This window comes from Mustela putorius, unplaced genomic scaffold, assembly GCF_011764305.1.
Source record: "Mustela putorius furo isolate JIRA1106 unplaced genomic scaffold, ASM1176430v1.1 tig00000461_pilon_pilon_pilon, whole genome shotgun sequence".
Classification (NCBI taxonomy): domain Eukaryota; kingdom Metazoa; phylum Chordata; class Mammalia; order Carnivora; family Mustelidae; genus Mustela; species Mustela putorius.
The window spans coordinates 1,697,326-1,716,625 of NW_025421390.1; the positions used below are offsets into that span (position 1 = coordinate 1,697,326).

The 19,300-nt window shown below is 38.8% G+C and overlaps 1 protein-coding gene across 4 annotated transcripts in view; it reads right to left on the reverse strand.

Annotated features, from left to right (window-relative positions):
• Positions 1–3,143: 3,143 nt before the first annotated feature.
• RNASEH2B (ribonuclease H2 subunit B) overlaps positions 3,144–19,300 on the reverse strand; it is a 63,626-nt gene continuing 47,469 nt past the window's right edge. The window contains exons 9-11 of one of the 4 annotated variants that reach the window (XM_045080573.1): positions 18,309–18,351; positions 14,094–14,174; positions 11,024–11,454 (exon numbers count right to left, since the gene is read on the reverse strand). In XM_045080573.1, coding sequence (XP_044936508.1) covers positions 11,338–11,454; positions 14,094–14,174; positions 18,309–18,351 — 241 coding nt within the window. In that variant the 3' untranslated portion in view covers positions 11,024–11,337. Of the gene's footprint in view, positions 3,341–11,023; positions 11,455–14,093; positions 17,714–18,308; positions 18,352–19,300 lie in introns of those variants that run through there. The other 3 variants (XM_045080575.1, XM_045080574.1, XM_045080576.1) reach the window with 3 other exon arrangements.

Consider the following 19,300-nt stretch of genomic DNA (forward strand, 5'->3'; position numbering starts at 1 on the left):
CAGCTGCAGAAAATTCTTCTTGAGAAAAAAGGTTGACTGGCTTTGACTGTATTAAATTTCCTGAATCATTTTTTATTCTGCTTTTTGAGGAAGAGTGTACATTCTTTATTTGTGTCATGGGGATCTAGTTAATCAATTGTAATATTTCTTAGTTCTTTGGAGAATTTTCACAGGATAGATTTAACTCCAGCTCTCTGAGGTTGTTTTCACTTTAAAAAATAGGTAATAAACCACTTCATAAATGTCAAGTACCATGCATTGTGTCCCCACAATGGTGAGTTGAGGGGTCCTGCAGACAACTCCCATGTTTAAATATCTGCTGTAAGGACTCAGAGAAGTTGTCAAATAGTTGGATTCACAGCTTAGATTTCTTACAGTGGTGTACTAAGGGTACACAGCCAGAGCACAAGGGACAGAGACACCGGTGGAGTTGGGAGCAATCATGTACCGTCTCCTTAAGCTCTCTCTCCCTCCCTGCTTCCTGTGAGGGGTCACAGAGTGTAGCTAAATCTTTGCACACATTCCTGGTCATCTCCTATATTTCTAACAGTAGGTATAGCTGAAGCAAGAGACTACAGCATTTTAAGGCTTTTGATATATTTTTCCCCAACTTGGCCTCCAGAAGTTACCCCCTTTTTTTTTTTTTTAAGATTTTATTTATTTATTTGACAGAGAGAGATCACAAATAGGCAGAGAGGCAGGCAGAGAGAGAGAGGAGGAAGCAGGCTTCCCGCTGAGCAGAGAGCCCGATGTGGGGCTCGATCCCAGGACCCTGAGATCATGACCTGAGCCAAAGGCAGCCGCTTAACTCACTGAGCCACCCAGGAGCCCAAAGTTGCCCTTTTTTAATATCCTTCCTAGCAGTGGCTCATTTCCCTCATCTTCTCTGGCTCTAAGCAGGACTGTTTTCTAGAAGTCCTTGACCATCTTACAAGGAAGGAGTATCTCATTTTATTGGGGTATCAGTGACCCACATGCTGAGGGTGAAACATGTGAGGCCGTGGCTCCATGGAAACTAGAGACACAGGCCATATGGTCTCTGCCTGCAGGCTGCTCACAGGCCAGGTGGGAAAGAGCCTTATGCTGTGGCAGCAGGCATGCAGAGGAATGGGCTTTTTTGAAAAGACTGGGGTCTTACTGCTATTGATCTACTTTTAGTTTTCCTGTGAAGTATTTCTGAAGGAGGAATCAATAGAATCATATATCATATAGCATATATAAATATATACCAATTTAATAATACAATATAGGTTAAACAATAAAGTAGTTTATGGAAAGTAGGGGGCTGCCAGCTAGAAAAAGGATAGAAACTGAACTTTGGAAATTGGATGACTAAGAAAAGAAGCAGATTCAGGTTCAAGGAAACAGTACCTAGAGGGGCCTGGGCAAAGATAGGGGTAGGGCTCATTTTTATGCTTGTCTTTTTAACTTTTGGGGGGGACTATATCATGAATTACTATGTAAAGATTTAAAGAGTCATGATTTTTTTATAATTTAGGTGTGTTGAATTTAAAGTATTAGTAGTTCTTTAAAGTTCAGAGGCCAATGGAGTATGAGGTTGGGGCACAGGTAAGAGAGTGGGGCTTCCTGTGACAACTCAGGTGTCACCAGTATTCGGTGGCTTTGGTCACTAAGGAGTGGGTTACATTTGAGGCAGTGAGTGAGCAAGTCTGTGTGTGTGTGTGTGTGTGTGTGTGTGTGTGTGTGTGTAGAGGGGTGGAGTGGGGAGGGAGGGAGAGAGAGAGAGAGAAAGGAAGCAATAGGCCAAAGACACAATTGGACAGTGGAGTCAGTGGAAGACAGAACTGTTCCGACAAGCCTTTCTGAAGTTGGGGCAGCCTTATACCTGTGGGAACATGGTGCCCACACAGAGGTTTCCCAGAAGTGTCTTTTTGGAGGAGAAAGAGATAAGGGACAGCCAACATGTTAGCTGGTTCTCCTGCCCTGAAATGAGGTCCTGAGAGGCAAACCGATTTGCACAAGGAGGCACAGCACACCTGACAGTAAATCTCTAGCATGGGCAGTTGTTTTGGGCCAAAATATACACCGGCCTCCAATGACTGGGCTTGGGATGATGCAAGGAGAGGACGGAAAAGGATCTTAACTCCACAACTGTATGTTGCACTCGGTGTCAGGCTCTTGGTTCTTACCCAAATGGCCTGGAGTCCAAACGGGTGATTTCTGCTGAGCGCTCCCTCTTGGAAGCCTGTCATACACCCGATTTCCACAGCAGGTTCTGAGTTGTGTTTTTGAAGAGGAGGGTTCACGTATCAACTACAGAAATACTGAAAGGTCTTCAATGTTAAAGCAAATTTCTCTGTGTGAAAGGAGGTGTGGAAAAGACCACAGAGCACTTTCCAGAATGAGGTTCTACTTACCTGCTGGAACTAGAGAACCAGAACAAAGTCGTTTCTGGAAGAAGAGGTTTGGGTCCCCAGCGAATGCAGGAAGATGACTGAGTGGGTTCTACCCTACTCCTCTTGTGTGTCATGTGGATGCACCAGCTCAAATCTCTGGGTATTTTTGCACAAATCTCTTCACTACCATCCCCTTTCCCCACCAATGTATACACTGTGCATCAGAATTCCCCACTAACTTACTTTTTGGTCTCTACTTGCAACTTTCCTATGTCTTATGCTCTTACTTAAAAACACACACACACATACACATACTAGACTTCTTTAAAAAAAATGAATCAGTGTTTATACCTCCAGCAGATTGTAAAACGTACATGTCCAGGTATCATTTTAAATTAGTAGCTGCCAAACTGATAAGGAGTAAAGAAAAGTCAGGCTTTTTCTTTTTTCTTTTATGTCAGGGTAGGAAGTTGGCTCGTAAGAGTTTTTACTGTGGAATCAAGTTTTGATAGTCAGCACACAGACCTACCCCACGCTCATCTAGCTCCAGGAGGGGACACAAGTCAACAGGGTCAGGTTTCAGAAATCACCCCCATTTCACCATGTACCTTCCTCTCCCACTGTTTTGAAATGAGAACCATGGTACTGTACCATGGGAGATAGGCCAGGGCTGAGGGGTGACATGGCTTGAGTTCTCACACTCTGGGCATTCTGGGGGTGCATTCAAGTTCATGACAGAGTGGCCTCAAGGACAAAAGGCCATTCATTACCCACATGCACTAGTGGTGTTAATCAAAGAAGTGAATCTTTACTGGTTACTTCCTTAAAGCACACCTTTTGGCATAAGCAGAATTTCTAGAAGGTACAGAAGAAAAAATCTTAGCCCCTTGAGAGTGTCTTAAGTTATAGAAGAAGCAGCCCGGCTTTGCGTTGGACTTGCTGTCACTCTGTCACTTGCCCCTTTTCTGTCTTTGTGCTGCCACCTAGAGAGAAAAGGAAAACATGTTGTATTCTGGCAAGCTGAAGTAGTCACCTTAAACCCCAAGCACTAGCTGCACCTTCTAGAACAAAGAAGCAGGGTGGGCTGTTTTAGTTCTGAGAAATAGCAACCTTACACTTTTGCTTCTGAGGGAAGACTTCAGGTAAGGGGTGGGGTCCCCATCCTGGCCAGCCTCCCTTTCTGAGCTCATTTTGGGACTATAATTAGTCTCCTGGAGGAGCGTGCATGGGTAGGAAGCGTATTTTCTTTCCACTGTGCAAAGGGAGTGAAATACAAAATCTTCACATCACCCAGATTTGTGGAATGAACACCATCATTTCAGAAGAAAACCAAAGATATAAGAAACATATGAAAACAAGGTTTTAAGTTGAATAATTCTTTTTTTTAAATTTTTTTTTTTAAGATTTTATTTATTCATTTGACAGAGAGAGATCACAAGTAGGCAGAGGCAGGCAGGGGGGTGGGAGAAGCAGGCTCCCTGCTGAGCAGAGAGCCCGATGTGGGGCTTGATCCCAGGACCCTGAGATCATGACCCAAGCCGAAGGCAGCGGCTTAACCCACTGAGCCACCCAGGTGCCCCTAAGTTGAATAATTCTTAAGCCCTCTTTCTACTCACTTCCTTTTTCTTTCATTTTGAAAGACAGGTGCTTTTTTTTTTTTTTCCTCTAAAAAGTAGGAGGCCAATGTATAAAAAATAGATAAATGTAGATTTGCTGGGAGCAGTAGTGCCACTAGTGGCCCCTAACGTTGCTCTAAAGAATGCCTTTAATGTGTTTAATGATGACATGCAGCTTTCTGACTGTATACAAGGTCAAACATAATTTACTCTGTAGCTATTATGTTCTCAAAAACATTTTTTTTAAGTTGATGAAAATCATATTTCTATGCCATAATGTGGAGGAGTTGAGGTCAGACCTTCCCTAACCAGCTGCCTCTGCAGAACCCTGTCACCCTCTGCTCAGCCTTTTCCATAGACACCCCCCCTCCCCACACACCGCACTCCTAGAGCAGAAACATCTTGAAGGCAGGTGCTTTTGTGGGCCACACTGACAGTTGCATTTCTAGTGCCTAGAACATTTGGCATGTAGCAGGTGCTCAGTATAAAGTCTTAAAGGGATTCATGAATCTGAGCTTGTCCCTGGGCTTTTTTTCTTTAGAAAAGAACAAATCACAAGACTAACTTTACTTGTATACACATTCTGATTAAAACACATGTGTAAGGTTAACAATTCTTTGAACATCTATGAAGTCAGTTCCTCTATAAATCATATTTGGTGATCCCTCCCTCTCAAATAGGCTTGATTAATGTGAGACTATCAAAATAACATTAACAAAAGTACAGTAAATGTGAAAAGGCTGACAGCTGAATTAAAGATCTGACATGCAAATACACCAGCTGAGTAGCTTTACTTCAATTCTGGGCGATCACTGTTGAGGATAAATTGACAAGCAGAATTCATTTTTAATAGAGCAAGATGATATAGCACAGTAAGTCTGATTTTTCCTTCCTTAAAATAAAATTCACAATTAAAACAGACTTGTGAGGGGAAAATGGCCATAAAGCCACACACACAATGGTATGAATAAGAAGCTTAGGTCAGTCAGTAGAAAGGAAAGAATCCTGGGCTTGAGGGTAAAAAGGTAGTGTGGAGCCTGCCACTTTCAGTCCGTGCCACCTATTTTCACCAGCATGGAACGGGGTACACCCCCTTTCTGGTCTACATCAGGGGTTTGTTGTGAAGATCAGAGTTGCTACTGTAAGTGATTGCTGCAGACACCGTAAAGGACTATTAAACATAAAGTAGGGAACCTCTTTGTCAGTCTAATGACCCTGAAGAGTATATGAATCCCAGCATAGGAAAGGTGTATAAATCTTGTCATTTCTTGCTATTATTCAGACAGTCAAAGCCAGTGGCCATCTTCCAAGGACATTAAGAAAATGCTAGTGCCCTTCCCATCCTGGACCGGGAGGAGCTCTCTGTCTTCCACGAAGAGACTGACTGCATCTAACTCTGGTGCTCTCCAAAGCTTGGATTAGTCCTGGAAAGAGGGCTATTTGGGAGGATGTATGTGATTCCAGGTGTCTAGTCAAGCTAGGTCATCTTTAATAGCAGATGACGTGACTTCCCAGGTGTAATGGAAGTCAGTTCCTCTGGGCAGAGGGAGTTTGGTGTGGAGAGTCTGGGAGTCAGAGGTCCTGAGCTGACCTTCTGGTTCAGCTCCTTATTAGCTGTGTGACCTTGGGCTTTCAACTGTAAAATGGGGAAATAATACCAATGGTGCCATACTGTTTCTGGAAGGAGTAATCACATAAATTCATGTGAAAAGTGCTTAAAACCTGCAAAGCACTTGGTCAGCCTTTGACAGTACTTCCCGATAATTGTGCTCTTCACATTTCTTTTTACTACAAGGTAATGTAATCTATGGAAAATGAAGAAAAGATGAGAGAGCCCGAGAGCCAGAGTATGGGGAAAATTTAAATTGAAGATAAACCAGACATACAAAGAAAAGAATGTTGGTAATCTGAGATCCGTTTCAGAAATATGTATGGTTTGACGAAAATGATGGAGGTGTGTGTACATAGCGGTTTTCTAGATTGAAGAAAGTTTTAGAAGCCTGCCCCATATAAGCACATTAATCAAAAAGATAAACGATGTAAGTAAGAGAAGCAAAGGGCCAAGGGATTTAAGCAAGCCCTTTGGGCTGGCTGTCACTATCCTGGCTGCTATGGTGCCCACCCTATGACTCTAGCCGTTGTGGAGGTTAAAGGACTTACACGTAGAGCAAAGAGTTCAGAACAGTACTACTCCAAGAATGTGGTAGATTGGTTAATAGTATTGCATTATTGTAAATTTCCTGGGCTTGATAATCACTATGGTTATGTCAAGTGTTAACATTAGAGGAAGCTGGGTGAAAAGTATATGGAAACTCTACTGTTTTTGCACCTTTCCTGTACGTCTAAAATTATCTTGAAGTAAAAAATAAAGAAAAAAAAAAAAAAGAGAAAGAGACCCAGAAGTGACAGCGATGATGCAACCAGTAGACATTTATGGAGTTATTATAACTATAACAAAATATTTAAAGAAAACACAATGAGACAAATGGAAAGACATAAAAAAGAACCAAATAGAGCATCTAGAATTGAAAATTCCCTTATTTGAAATAAAAATTCACTAGCTAAGGTTAATGGAAGATGAAACACTACAAGACAAAGTAAACTTGAAAATACAAGAAAACTGTCTAACATGAACATAAAATAAAACAAAATCCAGAAACTCAGTGAAAGGATGGTGGATTATTATCAAGTGGTCTAACATACATGTAAATGAAGTCCTGGAAGCTGAGGGGGTGAGAAGAAAAAAAGCAGAAAAATATTTAAAGAAACACTGGCCAGAAATTTTCCAAATTTGATGAAAATTACAAACTCAAAGATTCAAGAAGCTCAATACACCCACAAACAAGTTAACACAAAGAAAACCACATCAACATGTCATAATCAACTTGCTGAAAACTAGTGATAAAGAAAAAAAATCTTAAAAGAAGCCCAGGAGGAAAGGGGACACCCTTTAATATAAAGTAGAAGAAATACAAAAAGTATCACAGATGTCTCATTAGAAATAACATGAGCCACAAGACAATGATTCTCGGACAGTATCAAAGAAGTTAAAAAATATTCAGCTAGGTTAACTAAGAAAACAAAAAAGATACACATGACCAACAAGGTATGAAAAAAGAAATGACTACAGATGCACAGATATAAAAAAGATACTAAAAATATGAGAAATGTTATGCCAATAAATTTGACAACACAGATGAAACAAAGACATTTCTTAAAAGACATAAATTAAACTAAAACTGGCATATACACATGCAAAAGAAAATTAGAATAGCTCTATCTCTATTACAGAAATTGAATTAGTAATTAAAAACATTCTTAGAAAGAAAATTCCAGGCCCAAATGGCTTTATCTGTTGAATTCTGTCCAATATAAAAGGAAGAAACAATTACTAATCTCATATAAACTCAGAAAATAGGTGATGAGAGGATATTTCTCAATTCATTTTCCAAGGTCAGTTTTGCTCTGATACCAAAACTAGACAGAATATTACAAGTAAGGAAGACCACAGACCAACATTCTTCATGAATGGAGATATAAAAACCCTTAACAAAATATTAGGAAGTAAAACACAATACTGTATATGAAAAGAATAATCCACTACAGACCAAGTAGGGTTTATCCCAGGAATATAATGGTATTTTAACTTTCAAAAATAATCATTGTAGGGACGCCTGGGTAGCTCAGTTGGTTAAGCAGCTGCCTTCGGCTCAGGTCATGATCCCAGCGTCCTGGGATCGAGTCCTGCATCAGGCTCCTTGCTCGGCAGGGAGCCTGCTTCTCCCTCTGCCTCTGTCTGCCATTCTGTCTGCCTGTGCTTGCTCTCGCCCTCTCTCTCTCTGATAAATAAATTTAAAAAAAAATCTTAAAAAAAATAATAATCATTGTACTTCACATATTAAAAGACAATGTTATTAAAGGAAAGCTACAGGAGCATCTCAATAAATGAGGAAAAAATACGTGACAAAATTCATATCCATTCCTGATCAAAACTCGGAATAGGAGAGAAATCTACAAAGACTACACACATTGATGGATAGAAGGAATGAGCACATCCTGTGCCTAGATTTTGGTTTCTAAATATCATTCTCCATGAAAAGGAACCTTGGCTGTTTAGGAGAAAGGCTGATTTACAGCTTGAGCAGAAACAGGACAAGAGCCTGGAAGACCCTGGCACAGAAGAACCCACTGGACAAAATACAAAATCTACAATTCCATACTGATATAAGTTCATAAATGAATAAATAAGCAGAGAAAGAAAGCTATTCCTCTTAAAGAAAATGTCAGCTAAATATGAAAGAAATAATAAAGACAAAATGAAGGAGTTAGAAAAATCACCAGTCGATTCTAAACTTTGTCGGTGAATGTTTGATAAGGAATAGCATACTTAAAAGTCCCCAAGAATTTCCCACAAATTGCCTATTAATAACAAAGAAAAAAGTAGTAACTCTACAGTGGATAAACCTGTATCAAAGTGAATGAAAGTGAATGTCACTGGAAGTGGGTCACACTAGGGCTCCTGAGACAGTTCACTGAGAAAGACACATGGTTACCTCTGTAGGTACCCATAAGGTATTGCTTGAATCTAGTCAAGACGAAACATCAGGCAAACTCAAAGTGCGGAACATTCTGCCAAGTAACTAGCCTGTACTCTTCAGTAATGTCAATGTCAAGTAACACAAAGACCAGGTGAGAAATTCTCCAGATTAAAGACTGTAACGATAACAAAAACGAAGTCTCAGTGCTAAACAGTTTAACCATTTTCTTAAATATGGCCCCAAAATAGAGTGTTCCTATGCAAAATTATTCCTTTCAGAACACTGGTCAAAATGGGAAGGTTAGCACGATTCTAACACTAAAACCTAATAGCAATATTGCTTTTGAATACAGAAGAGAAAATTCTAAGTAAAAGCCCAGAAAAACAAATTAACAGCTAGATTTGACATAGCTAGCCCAGAAGCATACACTGTGGTATTCTTTATACAAGGTCAGGGAGGGTTTATCATGGAACTCAAGTACAGTTCAACAGTGATAAAAACCTCCTCATCACCTCAAGAGGTGCTAGAAACATATTTGATAACAACCAACACCAATTACTAATTAAAACCTTAAGGAAACAAAGTATGAAAGGAAACATCAAAAATAGATATTCTTTATCATATTAACAACAGCTAGTGTCAGAATTAATGGTAACATACATTAATCAAATCACAAATCAGACCGATTGACTACTATTACTACTCTTCAACACTGTTCCAGGTATTATCACCCATGTAAAAGGATATAAAGGATATCAAAGAGGTATAACTATTAGAATTGCACCCATTTTTTCCCAAGATTACATACCTTATGTATCAAAACCCCAATATGAATATAATAAAGTTAAATTAATAGTTTAGTAAATTGGTTATTTAAAAGATAAATATGTAAAAATATAGAAGTTTACCACAAAATACCCAGTTAGAAGATGTGACTAAAAAATAGATTTCATTACTAGACAAAAAATACCCAGATATATGCCTAAAAAGAAGTATTTAGAACCTATATGAAGATGAAAAGCAAAATAGTAACAGAAGGTATGGTTAGGATTTTAGCAAATAAAGAGAAATCCTATATTCCTAAACAGCAAAAAGGAATTTTATAAACATGTCTGTTTTTCACCCAAATAATTTATGTGTCTAACAAAAATCACAATAAAAAATCCCATTGGAACTTACTCTTGAACCCTGACAAAATAATTGTAGAGATCTAATGGAAAAATCAACAAGTAAGAAAACAATCATATTAGAGCTTTATCTCACAGCATATTTAAATATAAATTTTGTAGATGATTTAAGTAATTAAATATAAAACAAAAAATTATTAAAAAATCAGAAGTGACTGGTTAACTTACCTGCAAAGGAAATGTATGTAAATCAATGTAAAGAAAAAGTTAATATATATATATAATAGATATAGATATAAAGTATCTATCTCTCTCTATATAGTGGTATGTTACCATACACAAACACACACACACACACACACACACACACATATATGTGTGTATCTACGTAAAAACCAAAAACATCTGCATGACCCAAAAAAATCATACACAAAATTGAAGACAATTTGTAGACCAAGAAAAAATTTACAATGAACACAGTGGACAAAAACTGTCTTTAAGTTATAGAATATCTCTAAGAGTCCATAAGAAAAACACTGACACTGCCACAATTTAACAGAGGACATACACAGATAATTCTTTAGAAGATGATGAATGGTTAAGTAAACGTGAAAATGTTCACCATTACTACTAATGGGGACATGTGAATTAAAATGACAATAAAAATGCCTTTCCCCCTACTTATTTGCAAAGCTAACATTCAAAGTTAACAAGGGGGCAGTGAATAAGATAACAACTGAAACGACCATGTGTTAAAGTGTAAGATCCTGTATGCTTTCTACAAAAGATCTACCCACAAATACATATTTGGACAATTCTGTTATAAACTGGGAAGCCCACATCTAAAATCCATTCTAAGGGATCAATAAAAGTTGTAAACCAAACATTGACTTGTAATCTGATTCTTCAAAGAGTGAACACTTGAAAGCAATTTAAATGTTCAAAATAGGGTCATGGTCATTAAATAATCACATATCCAAATAATTAAAAAAAGGACCATCACTAAAAAAGCATATTTATGAAGAATACTTTAGTAGCCTGGGAAAATGCTCACAAAATGATGCTGCCAAGAAAGAAGATAAAATTATTATTATTAACAATAATAATAATAAAAAAATTATTACAAGAACACGTGCCATATGATCTTTGGGTAATGTCACGTTGGGCGATTACAATTTTAATATTATGCATTTCTCTATTTTCTACAACAAACACAGATTCATAGGGCAGAAAATACTCAACAGAAGATTCACTAAAAACTCAAGGCTTTGAAAAAGTAGTGGTTTCTCTGATCGCGGTTATCGGATTCTGTCCGTATGCTGAAAATCATATTGTTGTCACTTCCATGTGGCAGACTGGCTTAAAAGAACAGGCATACACTCAAATATTGTCACACGCCAGTTTATTGAGGAAACTGTGATGCTAGCGAGAGGTTAACTCTATTCACTTGATTACTTTTCATGATGTCAAACAAGAGTCTGAAGGCTACAAGCCATGAAGTTACACAATGACTTTCCCATATTTTGTTCAGAAACACAAAAACCAAATACCAAGAAATGTTTGACTCTGAAAATTGCCCTCTTTTTTTTTTTTTCAAAAGGTGGTAATTAAGGGTCGGGAGGCACAGTGGTATGGGGGAAGGACAAAAATGGAACATGTAACAGGCAAATATTTTGGCTAGATTTCATTTTCCAAAGTTTCAGATCTCTCCAATTTTTTTTTTATTTTTTGTAGCGAAAAAGGAATCAATACTTTTCATTCCACTCTTGTCAACTTTAGCCAAAGCCTTCTGAGCTGCAGTCATTTTGCTATTTTTCTGTTAAGGAAAATAAGAGAAGAATTATTACAAATGTAACTAACTTTTATAAATCGTACATGCAAATCAAACAAGACCGTGCATGCATGTCTCAAGGTTCATGAAGAGAACTACTGGCTACTAACATGCTTCATAAGGGAGTTATTATTATTATTATTAATTTATTTATTTATTGTTAATCTGATTTCCATTCACAATTCAGACCTAAGACACAAAATCCAGTAAAAGAGGCGGGAGACCAAACTGCCGCCTTCTAAGGAGTGGAATGCTACAGCCAACGGTTTACTTTACGGGGATAATTCTGGAGGGTGTATGAAGTACAATAACACCAACAAAGGAGCTGACACAGACGCAACTGTCAGAGAGGAATGCCAGCCTGGCGGTTCTGCGCAATGAATAATTCACCACCATGGACTGGTGCGTTTTACTCATAGGCTCTACGGGAAACCAAGGACAACACTATTATATTAAAAAAATAACCCGTACCGAAGAGCATCCTGGACCAGCAGGATGACTGCCCCAGTTTTCCTCCAACAGAGAAATACTTGCCAAAAAGCTGACTCCAAGTAACTCTGCCTTTGAAATTCCTGGTCCCTGTGTTTTGTTTGTTTGTTTTGCTTTGGTTTGGTTTTGTGCCATATCCTGAACTAGCACTGCCGGCAGGTGAACAGCCGCTGACTCTGCTTCAGTGCATCTCACCTTCTCCAGCAGAAGCAAACCTAATGGGACTCAGCAAAGGGAAAAACTCATCTGTCTCCCTGAGAACGGGGAGACAAAGTCACTGTCAAAGAAGCTTTTACAGGCACAGTATATGATCCCTGAAATCTTGCTTCTCACATTCTGTCACTTACATCTTAGGAGGTTTATTTTTTGGCTGAATGGTGAGAAGTGATGGCTCTTTGTGACCAGTTATCCTCTGTATTTAACAGACACATCCTGGCCCAGCCCTATTTCCCTGGGGCTGTGCCCAAGTAAATGTAACAAAAAGCCACAGTTACAAGGATGGGGCAGAATTAGTACTTGCAGAGAAACTCAATGTCCCTGCTTAGGAAGCCATGGAGATAATTGGCTATCTTGCCAAATCTCAGCTGGGATTATACCCGTGACATCACATGCCCAGATAAATTACATATAGATCAAAGAATAAAATCTATAAAAAAAATTAAATGCTAAGGAGAGAGAATGTTGTTAAAATCTAAGAGGAAGTGAATTTATCTTGGGATGGACAAAGTCTAAGTATAAAAATAATGAGAAAGTCACAAGGAAAAACAATTCCTACATTTCATCTTCATAAAAACTTAAAACTTTAAAAAATCGAATGAAAGGCTAAACACAAATTACAGAGTTATTTGTACCCTATATGTCATCAAGTGTTAATAATTCCTAATCTAGAATGAGCGCTTAAAAATCAACAAGAAAAACACTATCCCAATACAAAAAAATGGGCAAGGGACATGAACTGACAACTTCTAAAAATGCAAACGGGCAAATAAGCATTTGGAAAAACAACTAACCTTTCTCATCGAAGAAATGTACCCTAATCAGACAGCCAAAAATTTTCAAGAATAAAAATAATATTCAGTGTTGTCAAGAAAGCAAGATGAGCAATCTTGTAGCAATAATGGTTGGAAATACAAATTTCTACATTTTTGGAAAGCATTTTACAAATATATTCTGTATACACACATACAATCATATATATGATTATATATATGATATATATATATAGTCATTTACGTGACTATATATGATAAAATATATATGAAAAAATCATATATATTATTATATATAATACAATATAGATAAAATCATAAGCATACACATACACACACATATATATTCTCTCAATAATCATGGAAAGAGCTCATGTTTTCTAAGCCCTTACTCTTAGTTCTAAATTGTGTGTAATGAAATAATCAGAGATACAGATTATAAATAAGAATGTTTATCACTTCATTAAAACAAAGAATGAAAAAGGCAGAAATAACCTAGTGTCCAAAAACAGGGGAATGACTAAATAGATTATGTGCCCTACAGTGAAATAAAATAACACAAAGAATTGAATATCATGAAACCATTAATAATCTGTCAGAGAATGCCTAATCACATGAGAACATTTTCACAATATACTACTAACTGAAGAGGACAAAACCCTAAAACTATAAATATATTAAAATGCCAATTTTAAAAGCTGTATATATTTTTATAATGTATGTATTCGATAAAACTTTGTAAGAAAGGTTACAAAAATATTTGCTGGGCTGATTGCTGAACGGTAGGGTTATTAATAATTCCTGTCATCATTATAAGTCCAGGGAAGCTTCCAGGCAGTAGAGTTGACAGAAAATGAGCTGTGGAAGCTCCCCCACTCTGTTCCCCCCAACTCTGAATACACAGCAAAGTGTAGGCATGCTCTTGCTAAGTATAGTGCCTTGCCTTGATTCAGAAAAAATCTTCCTGGCATGACATATTCATTGTCATTCATAATTCTGAATTAATTACTGAGTCATAGAAAGGCAAGTTCACAGTCCTTTGTGGTTAAAATTGTAACATCAGAATCAAGCATGAAATCACTCCCGGATGTCCTCAGGGCCACCTACTGAATCCAGGAATATGCCACTCTGGCTGGACACACATACCTTTTCAGTCTTCAAATCTTTCCTGTTAAACTTAGTGTAATCTTCTTTTGCTTCTACGGGCTCATCAGATAACTTTACTTTCTGCAATGTTAGAGCAGTGAAGTGATGTCAAATGTCACCTTGACATGTCAATCCATTTTTTAAAAAACAATGGGGTCCATTTGGACCAAATGGAAGGCCAAATGGAACAGCAGACCCTGCAAAGGGATTACTCTGCATTTTGTCAATTATCTGGGGGGAAAGAAGCCACATATCCCTTCTGAGAAGCAGTGTCGGTGATGGGGGGATATGCTAGGGTGAGTCCGTGACCTAGCCCGTTGGGCCGTCTAGCGGTACTGATCACATATTTTGTATGTACTGGGACTGGGAGGTATTTAGGAGACTGCTGACTTACAGACGGTCTGAAGGGGTGAAGGCGGGCACATAAGTCAAAGATAAAAATTCCCTCCAAAGGGGCCAGGAGTCTAGTCAGAAACACCACTTCAGTCACCTTCTGGGCTGATGTAACGTCCATTTAGGAATAAGGCACATTATTCTCTTATTACCATTTTTGTATAGCTTCATGTTCTTACCTCCTTTCAATTCAATTATCTCATTTTGTCCACACAGGGACAACCCTGCATGGCAAGCAGCCAGCAGGAGAAGGAAGCACAGAGAGAGTAAACAAATGACTTAAGCCCACTTAGCAGAGGATGAGGCGTGAGATCTCCATTTCTGGACAAGAGCTCTTTCCATGAGGCCCAGTACAACTAAGTCCACCTTTACTTCATGTTTTCACCTTTCACGAGGGCATTCTGTACCAACGAATGTGAGAGCCTTGTCAAAAGCTAGACTGTGGCCTTAATGTTGACATTATGGAAGGAACTGTGACACATTTACTATGTAAAAGGCCCATAGCAGGGCAGGTAAGTCTTGATGTTTAACATAGAGAATTGACTGCATGTGACCACAACTTGGATTTCTGCAGATCTTCAAGCTCTTTGTGGAGACACCAGGGTTGAAAGACCCAATGTGGATCTTCCCTAGGAAATGCAGATTTATTCCCGGCCTCCCTCTTCATAACCCAGCGTTTGCCAAACTAAGAGCTGTGGAGTTAGTTTTAAAACATGCCATGGCAGATGTCTAAAAACCCAAAGGGATAAAACAACGTGTCTTGAAATTCTTCACTGTAAAGGAACAGGGAGGACCTCCTGGAAATATAGAACATCATATGGCAACACTTTCTCTTGGGCACACAGTAATCTCTAGCAAATGAATCTTCAAAAGAAAAAGACTAGTTTATCACAAATGAACTACTACCAGCAAAGTAGGTATATAAGCAACTTTCTTAAGAATATGTTTCTACTTAAAAATTAAGATCAATAAAGGGTGTTTAGGTGATGCATATTTTTACTAGAAAAGTATCTTCAGCCAGGAGAGTGGAACTCACAGGTCATAACGACGAAGGCTATAACTGTCTCAAACTGCAAAAAGCTTAAAGTTATAAGATGGTTTGTGATCCACTGTAGCAAAATGTTCTACTATAGATGTCACTAGAAATGCTTGCGCATAGTCACTTTTTGCTGGTAAGTCAAATGAAAAACGTTCAAGACAAGAGCTAAAGACGAAAAGTACTTCTTTGTAAGTATACAGAGGTGTCACATATACAGAGATGATGACTTGTTCAGGTGTTTTAATAGTATCAAACAGGATACCGGTAATCAGTGCTCACAAAAAAGATGACTGTGGTCAGCCTCTGCACTGAACTTTTTCTAATGTTACAGCACATGCTGAATATGTTTGAAAGAATCACAATTGTTACACTTATTTGAACTGTTCTTATTTAAAAGACCAAATAGGGGCATGTAGAGTCCGACTCTTGATGTCAGCTCAGGTTTCTGTCCCAGGGTTGTGTGCTTAAAGCCCGCGTTGGGCTCTGTGTTGGGTTTCATGCTGGGCACGGAGCCTACTTCCAAAGGGGGAAAAAAAAAAAAAGACCAAATCACTACAGGTCTGGGGGGATTATTTCAGAAGAAACAGAAAATGGCTCAGAAAGACAGTAACAAAGGCTGCAACTTTGAATGGACACAGTTCTGGCAAGAGAAGAGCCAAGAGCAGAGCACCACAGGAATGAATGCCAGGATGGGTCTTATTCTTACAAATGATCTGCAGGAAGGAACTCCAGAGTATCTCCAGTCCACTGACTGCACTCAGCTCTGCCAGCGATAAATGCAAACAAGGGAAGAGCGCGGGGGCTGGAGGCTGAGCGTCGACACAGGCAAACATGGGATAGTAAGAAAGTAATGCAAAACATATTAAGGATGCCAAGCTTTATGCTATCTTACACACAGATACAAAGACACCTAATAGCCACTGGAATGGATTTGCTGAAAACCATCAACTGTATGACTGTAAAAATCGATCAAATCCCAGACACAGACAAGAAGGCTGGCAGAAGATGTTATCCTAAGCTTGTTTAAAGCGTGGTACATCACCTGTCCAGTTTGCACTCCAGACACTAGAGCCCCAGCCAGACATCACAGACTGGGAGACCTTGAATAGCAACTAAGCAGCCCAGGAGATGAGGCTGAGGTTTAGGAGAAGCAGGACTGTGAGATCTAGATCAGGGCTTGGCAAACCGCCAGCCCAGCCCCGCCAGCCGCCTGTTTTTATAAATGAAGTTTGGCTAGAACGCCACCGCCCGCATCCGTTCAGAAATTGTCTGCGGCAGTCTCTGCGCTCCCACAGTGGAGCTGAGGAGCTGTGATACAGACCATCTGCCTTGTGAGGCCTCCAACTGTCACTATGTGGCCTTTATAGGATAAGTCTGCCGACCCCTGATCTGAATCATACACTATGACATCACAAACGATTTAAAGTTTGGAAATTAAAATAGGCAGACAGAAAACCGGGTTAAGAGTAAATGTAGGAAATGCATTACCCTGGATGGTGTCAAAGGCCAAACCTTCAAGAACAGGCTTTGATCCTTCACGAATGATCTCTAAGTTACTAAGGAAGACAGATATTTGGGAAAAAGAAAGATGCTTTGTTTCTGGAAGGAGAGAAGTAAGAGAGGAACAAATATGCCCATCTTCTTAGTTCCAGCAAGGCAAGCATGCCTCTGTCCTCCAGAGCTACTGTCAGAGATGAACTACCAGACTGGAAGAAACGTGGGTCTTACCTAGAAGGACCTTAGGCCCTACAGCAGCTGACCTCTGCCCAGCGCTATTCCTCCCAAAGGGAAAGGATGGTGCTCCTTTGACAGCCTGCTGAAAATGGCCACCGCTAAGGCTGACGTACTTGAAATTTTCTGTCCTTCTCATAAGTCAAAGTAATGAGTGCTTTCAGAGCCGCCACAACCTCCAAACAGGACATGAGACCAAAAAAAAAAAAAAAAAAAAAAAAATCCAAGCATGTTGGCCACCTTGAAGGCCGGGAGAGAGGAAAGTTCTTCAACATGCACTTTCCAGTCTCGAGGCATTCATTATTCTGTTGGCAAGAGAATGGCCTCATGGACGAGCTGGTGCGCGTTTATTTATTTCCCTGTCTCTGAGCAGCGCTCACTTGTCTGAGATCAGGCCTGGACTGAGGGACGCTGCAGTTTGCCATCAGGTGCAGTTTACCACTGGCTTCTCTGCTCTCTGCATTGGGAGACAAAAACAAGCTGTGGCCCATGGGGCCAAGATGCTGTGGGTGGCAGTTTGAGAACATCTGGAAGAGGAAGGGTTTTTTGCAAGACACAAGTTGCGCTGATCATTCCTAGCACAGAAAGAAAAAGTTTGGCTATCCTTGCTCAAAGGATTCTTTGTGCGGCAGAATTATGCTCTGTTCGCCTCTGCGGCCATAACAGTTAGATCGGGCAAAATGAGTTGTAGTTATCCATCGAGTATTCCTGATGATTAATCAGGGTAATTGCGGGACCTGCCTAACCCAAGAAGGCTGAATCTTAATTATGTATCTATAAGACCTTTAGGTAGGTATCTGTACAATCAACTCTTACCTGGTTCTCAGCACTACAAAAAAAAATCTACAAAATCTTCAAATCTACAAAATCTACAAATCTACAAAAATAAAAAAATACTGATAAAGAGCTCCTTATAACCTTTAATCCACACATCACTCCACCCAAGGAGGATTTAGTATGCTTTAAAATGGACTAGAGCACACTAAACCTATGTGGTAAAAATGTACTATTTTTCCAAGTCCCCCAAAGATATCTTAGTCACAGCTCCTTACCTTTGATGGAGGGTTTGGCAACGATGCTGAAGTTTCTGGAAGCCTATGGAGTGAAAAATAAGAATCAGTCATGGTTTTTCATAGAGAAGCAAACAGAGAGACTGGGCCAACGGACTTAGCAAGGGCTACTTTCATGGACTAGCTTCACCTCCATGTGTCCTCCTGGACTATCACCTCAGTGTCAAGAATGACATTTCTGTAAATGAAGAAATATTTATTTTCTTCACATTGGAATTGTCTGAACTAAAAAAAATAAAATTAGAACTCATTTGTTGCAATGGAATTGCTTTTCTTTAGCCTCTATAAATTTACATTTTGGCATTGTAGTATTTTTTTTCCTTCATAAATGACAAATCCAGCACATGTATATTTTTTATTTAAATACAATTTAGTTAACATAGAGTGGAATCCAGCATCTATTTAAAAGTAAAAATTATTTTAACTGTTGACAAACTTGACTTTTCTTCAATTAAAGAGAAGTATAATTGACATATCTTTCTACCTGAATCTTTAACCAAAAGCTAATCACTTCAGAGGAAAGAAAAGAATCTGAAAAATAACCGGAGTACAAAGACATAGGTCACGAATGAGATAAACAGGCACAGAGGAACCCAGGGAAATATTAAACAGAAAGACAGGGTTATCAATTTAAAGCAGGCTTTCAAACACTTCAACCAGTTTCCACTAATTGTTTTTTAAAGTAGGACCTATGCAATTTGCTAAAAACAGCAACTATATATCTATTAAGAAGCCACTTTTAAAAAAAAGAAAAGAAAAGAAGCCACTTTATTTTCATGTATCAGAGGAGAAAGCTATTATACGAATCAGGAAAAGCTATTATCACACCCATAAAAACTTAACAATAGTTGCTAAAATCAAGAAAAGAAACACATTCTTTTCAGTCTAAGGTAAAGTCTTTATGTTATATTAAATATCTTCATGAAGGACATAACACAAATAATTCATTCATAAACCCATTTTCCGCCCTCAGA